Genomic DNA, 6,000 nt, shown 5'->3' on the forward strand with positions numbered 1-6,000 from the left:
GCCTCAAGTGGTGGGGACAGGCAGGTGCTTGGGGAGACGGCAGTGCAGAAACTGTGGGGTCATGGAAGTGAAGGGCATAAAGGATTGGCTCTCTCCCTCTTCAGTTTTGGTATTCCCTCCATGCTTGTAGTCTCCGACCCCCCACCTTTTTTCCCTTTTTTGGGGGGGGGCAATCCTGGGAGCCCAAATTTTTTAAAATGGAGGCAGGAGCTCCCAGGGTTCCAGATGTATTGCTTCAGTGCATGCATATGGATTAATGCTGGTCTTGCTATAGTAGTGGGAAGGAACTTGGTGTTCTGCAGCTCCAAAATAGGAGGCCAGACAACTGCTCTGTGCCATAACTTGTCATCTCCTCTTTGCAGATCCCACCATCCCAAATGTGGTGGTAACAAAACTGACCCTGGTTTGTGCTGCTGCCCCTGGCCCATTGGAGTTGGACCTGAAAGGTAAGCAAACTAGGTCAGCGCCTGTGAAGGTAGGGTAGTCTAGTCTGGCTCAGACAACTTCAGCCTCCAATACTCGGGATCCAAGCTGTACTGGGAAGTGCCAAGGCTGCCAGCTGTTATTCCCCTTGCCAGGCTGTGTGGGGCTTGAGCCTCAAACACCTGCTATGTCCACTTCCAACAGGTCATTTTCAGATCTGAGAGATGTCGTCATGCCTGGTTGCTACACTATGATGGTTTCAGGCTTGACTTCTCTCAAATACAGCAGGTTTGGGTTCCAGCCCATTCCTAGGGGCCAGGATTACTCCATATGGCACACTGATGAAAGCTGGAATTGCTTCTTTGCGCCTCCCACTGATAGGCTGGCTGTTGCACCAGCAAAGCAAGGCTGCACAGCTTCAGTTTCCTAACTATTGTTGGACTCCAACTCCCATTCCCCACAGCCACAGTGGCCAGTAGTCCATGGTAGTGCTCTATACAAATTAGAAGAAGAACAGCCCTCCTGGATCAGGCTCAAGGCCTATCTGGTCCAGCATCCTATTCCAAACAGTGACCCACCAGATGCTTCTGGAAAGTCCACAAGCAAGAAGTGAGGACATGCCCTCTCTCTTGCTCTTGCTTACCTGCAACTGGGATTTAGAGGCATCTTGCCTCCGAGACTGGAGGTGGCCTATAGCTCTCAGCCATTAATAGACCTGTCCTCCATGAATTTGTCTAAGCCCCTTTTAAAGCTATCCCAGCTAGTGGCCATTAACACATCCTATGGCAGAGATAGATTAATTATGTGCTGTGTGAAAAAGTACTTTTGTCAGTCCTAAATCTCCCAACCTTCAGTTTTATGGTATAGCCCCAAGTTCTAGTGTTGTGAGAGAGGGAGAAACATTTCTCTGTCCACTCCCTCTACTCTATGCATGATTTTATAGGCCTCTATGTCTCTCCGTAGTCGCCTCTCTTCCAGACTAAAGAGCCCCAGATGCTGTAGCCTTGCCTCATAAGAAAGGTGCTCTAGGCCCCTGATCATCTGGGTTGCCCTCTTCTGCACCTTTTCCAGTTCTACAATGTTATTCTTAAGATACAGTGACCAGAACTGTATGAAGTACACCAGAAGTGGCCACACCAGATTTGTATAAGGGCATTATAATATTAGCATTTTTATTTTCAGTCCCCTTCCTAATGATTCCTAGCATGGAATTAGCCCTTTTCACCACTGCTGCACACTGGGTTGAAACTTTTAACAAGCTGTCCACCACAACCCCAGGGATCTCTCTCCAGGTCAGTCATTGACAGTTCAGATCCCATCACTGTATATATGAAGTTGGGAGGGTTTTTTTTTTACCCCAAATGCATCACTTTACAAATATTTCAAATTCAAATATTTAGCATTGGAGTGCCTGAAAAATGGCCCAGTACATTTCTGTACACGGTGTCTGGGCTTGATAGCAGGTATCACTGTTAGAACTGCAGGATGGCACTGTTCATCATGGTACTCCATGGACACCGATGTCAGTCATGCTGAACAATCTAGGGCATAAAACTCAATTTTAATGGAGACTGTGGCCAGGGTCTAGCAGCAACCAATTGTTAAGGCTGTTTCCAGAGATACAAGTGAGTACACTGCCCATCAAGGCCAGACCAGTTTTATTGGGACTGTTGTACCTCCTGGAAGCAGTCTGGCTGACTTCTGCCACCTTCTTGCCACCCAGGTGACCTGGAAAGTTTCAAGAAGCAGTCATTTGTGCTGAAAGAAGGCGTGGAGTACCAGATACAAATATCTTTTCTGGTAAGGCCTCTTGAGGGTACAGCTGTTGGAGGCTGATACCTTCTCATAACTTAGCATAATGAGAGCTGTGGGGAGGAGCTATCTTTGCTCTGGCTGTGGGCAGGGGTGCATCAGGGAAGCACATGTTAACGGATGCCTTGTCTGTCTTTAGGTGAACAAGGAGATTGTTTCAGGGTTGAAATACATTCAGCACACATTCAGAAAAGGAGTAAGAAGTAAGTGCTTGCTCAAGGTGGAAGCAACCTTGGGGTATGGATGCCATGGTTTTGATCTCCTCTGCCATCATGGGCGGGGGGGGGGGTTCCTCCCTACCTGTGTAGAGCTGTGCCCACCTTAGGTTGAAGCCGGATCGTGTCTATTAAAAACAGAACTTCACATGCTAAGCTAATACAAGGAATGCATTGCTTGTGGCTGAACACCAGCCATGGAGGAGGCAGAGCAAAATGCCCACTGGGCTGTCAGCGCACAGCGTATTCTGAGATTCATTGGCGTGTTTCGGGATACCATGTTCTTTGGCTTATCATGCGTTTTTGTGTCTGCTTTTTCTCCTTCTAGTTGACAAGACTGACTATATGGTTGGGAGCTATGGGCCACGTGGTGAGGAGTATGAGTTCCTAACCCCCATGGAGGAAGCCCCCAAAGGTATGCTGGCCCGGGGCAGCTACAACATTCGATCCAAATTCACAGATGACGACAAGACGGACCACCTTTCCTGGGAATGGAACCTGACCATTAAGAAGGAATGGAAAGATTAACCCCTCCACAGCCAAATCCCAAACGTTGCTCAGACAGTGGCTACAGTAGAAACCCCACCCTGTACCAAAGTGCTGGCATTGGACACCCCTCCCCCCCACCCCTTTGCATTTTTTAGCTCATCAGGAAGACCTCTTGGCTCAGTGCCCCACATGTTTCCTCCCAAGAATCACTGTAAGAAATTGACCAAACCTGCGCCATCGGCCCCGAACGTGGAAGCAGGAGTGCTCCCTGTCCTCCTCCTGACCTTGGGGGTGGGGAAGAGGGGGCTTGTCCCACTGCTGCTTCTGACCCATTGGAATACACTTCAAGCAGGTGCTCAAGGAGAAGCAATGTTCCTGCCTGCTGGGGAGAGGATTTGGAGGCACTCCTGGCTCTGGGGAAGGGGTGAGGTGCTGAGAATCATGATTCCCTGCAGAGCTGCTCCAATTGTTTCCAGGCTTGATCATGTCCATGGCCTGCCCTATCCCCTCTGGGGTCATGAGCTGGCTCTCCATTTGTGATGGTTTCCTGTAACCATGATGCCTTAGTGTGTATGTGTGTGTGTGTAACATGCATCCTCCAGGGAGGGAGCCTCTAACCTTGTTACACTTTTTTTATATGCGCGCCTATCCCGTCCATACACACCCCTCCCATCTCCTGTTTTGCATTTTCTGGCCAGAACATCATCTTGCTGATGTCTCCAAGGGCTTGAGCAGGGTTCAGGCTGCTACCCTTGCAGGCTCCCAGTGGCCAGAGAAGCGCTTGCTTCCAGTTAGAGAGAGGGAGCCTGTTGAGGGCCATAGAAATGACTAGTGCCACTGTCATCCCCGTGTTAATTCTTTCACACCCAAACTGGCTGCAGCACACTGGAGTCCCAGAGCAGCCTCTGGGTTTCAGGGCTGGAAGATGGATTGGCCTAGCTCAGCTGCTTCTCACCTGATCTCAACAAAGAGCTTGCAATGGACAAATATTCAAGAGCAGTGAATGCCTTATGTATCTGTTCTGCCTTTGAAATCGCGTGCCTGGCCTGTCAGTATTTATTATTGCCTTGATTAGACTCCTCTCCTTCATGATACCCGAGCCGCCCAGCACCCCAGCGAAACCCCACTGACCTGGCAGCTAAGGAAGTGGGAGGCTTGTAGGGCCTCATAACCTCCTCTGCTTGCCGGGTGGGCATGTTGCAGCTCAGCAGCCCTCCTTGGTGGGCTACCGTGAGTCCCAAAGTTGTGCTAAACCTGGGACCAAGTGCGTGTGGTTCTCTTTCGTAGCTATGTCTCTGCCCCAACTCCTGTTCCCCACTCAGGTCCCTAGGAGACTTTTGTTGATTTAATTTGATGCATTTTTGTCTGTAAATCTTAGATCTGGATTAACAGGTTTGGAATCATCAGCCTCCCCTTTTCTGACAGTTAAATAAAATCTTGAAACCGATTATGATGGTTGTCTCCTGGTTTGATTGCTAGCTTTGCCTTTACTGCAGGCACTGGCCAGCTGTGAAACAATGGGGTAGTAGGAGAAAACGGGATTTGCACCGCATCTACAGGTCAAGGGGTGGTGTGGGAGGGCACCTTGGAAATCCACCTTCTGCAGTGATGCAGTTTAGGGTCCAATCAGACATGGCAATGTGCAAACAGGATCTCACAGCTTTAAATGTTACTGTGTGTCTAATCTTGTCCCATCATGCTGTTTTCTTGACTAAAGTCTTATCTGCTCAAAGCTATTTTTATTTATTTTTAAAAACATTTTTTATATGCCACTCTTCCTCCAAGGAGCCCAGAGAAGTGTACTACATACTTGAGTTTCTCCTTACAACAATTCCGTGAAGAGAGAAGGGACTGGCCCAGAGTCACCCAGCAAGTATCATGGCTGAATGGAGATTTGAACTCGGGTCTCCCTGGTCCTAGTCCAGCACTCTAACCACTACACCGCACTGGCTCTCTATTAACATTTGTGGTGTATAATGTACAGGTTTCCATGTGTGTACCTTTTCCCCCATCACAGGATTAAGGGCAGTGTTAACCAGGCAAAATATGTAGGAAAGGGTTAGTTAATTCCCCTAATGGCTCTGATCTAAATGGGAGGTCACCTACAGCTATTGGCATCCTACAAAACAGATGGAGGGAATCCTGTCGTGTTTAGTTGCATCCTTATTTGAGACGGCATTCTCATAAAATGTGTTAAAAGCAAAAGTGGAGTTTTGCTGCTTCCCTGTCTCTTCCATTGTCTCCTAGACATAACCTTGCCTTAAATAACAGTTTGACATCAGCACCATTCTCTCAAATGCTTTGTCCTCAACTGCCCTCTTGTGTTAGTTTTTCATCTGCACTGTCTTATCCTAGCAAATTAGCTTTTCTGCTCATAAGTGCATTGCCCTTCCCCCCCGCCCTTTTTTTCTTTTCTTTTTTGCTGAGAGTCATTCTGCATGGTGGCTGCTTAATTCAAGTAGCTGTAGTCTGTGGAGGAGTTCACTATCTTGTATGCCATCACTTGCTGCTGCCAGAAACATCTTGTGGGGAATTTCTGCAGCAGCAAATCATAGAATTGAGCGCTACGTTGCCCTTTGTGTAGCAGTCATAACCAGTAGCTCCTGGTACTGGATCTCGGTGTGGGGAGGGGAAGATTCTGAAAGAGGTGGGATGTACCCACAAATGTTCATGCTGCCTCTGAGTTTCTAGGGCATTCTTTGCAAAGTGAGACTAGCAATGTTGAGCCTAGTGGAGCACTGCTGGAGGTTCCAGCATCCTGCTTTCACTAGTGATGGATCCAGGTGCCTTTGCGGAAATGCACAAGTAGAGCATGAGGGCAATAGCCCTCCCCTGGTGGTTTTCCCTTTCATCTCTTTTTGAGAGATACACTGCCTTTGGACCTGGAGGTTCCATTTAGCTATCATGGCTACTAACTGGTGAGCATCCTAGTACAAATACTGGATGCTGAGGTCATACAGTAGAGAGAAAGCTATTGCCTTCAGGCCCTGCTTATAGGCTACCGAGAGGCACCTGAACTGCTGCTGTTGGAAACGGGATTCTTGGCTAGATGGACCTCAGT

At 48.4% G+C, this 6,000-nt stretch overlaps 1 protein-coding gene across 4 annotated transcripts in view; it reads left to right on the plus strand.

The window, feature by feature from the left end:
- Positions 1-4,386, plus strand: part of ARHGDIA (Rho GDP dissociation inhibitor alpha) — a 21,766-nt gene extending 17,380 nt beyond the window's left edge. For all 4 annotated transcript variants that reach the window (XM_053293818.1, XM_053293815.1, XM_053293816.1 and 1 more), the window contains exons 3-6: positions 363-446; positions 2,147-2,223; positions 2,375-2,438; positions 2,779-4,386. In XM_053293818.1, coding sequence (XP_053149793.1) covers positions 363-446; positions 2,147-2,223; positions 2,375-2,438; positions 2,779-2,978 — 425 coding nt within the window. In that variant the 3' untranslated portion in view covers positions 2,979-4,386. The remainder of the gene's footprint in view (positions 1-362; positions 447-2,146; positions 2,224-2,374; positions 2,439-2,778) is intronic.
- Positions 4,387-6,000: the final 1,614 nt, after the last annotated feature.

Source organism: Hemicordylus capensis, chromosome 2 (assembly GCF_027244095.1).
Source record: "Hemicordylus capensis ecotype Gifberg chromosome 2, rHemCap1.1.pri, whole genome shotgun sequence".
In the NCBI taxonomy this organism is placed as follows: domain Eukaryota; kingdom Metazoa; phylum Chordata; class Lepidosauria; order Squamata; family Cordylidae; genus Hemicordylus; species Hemicordylus capensis.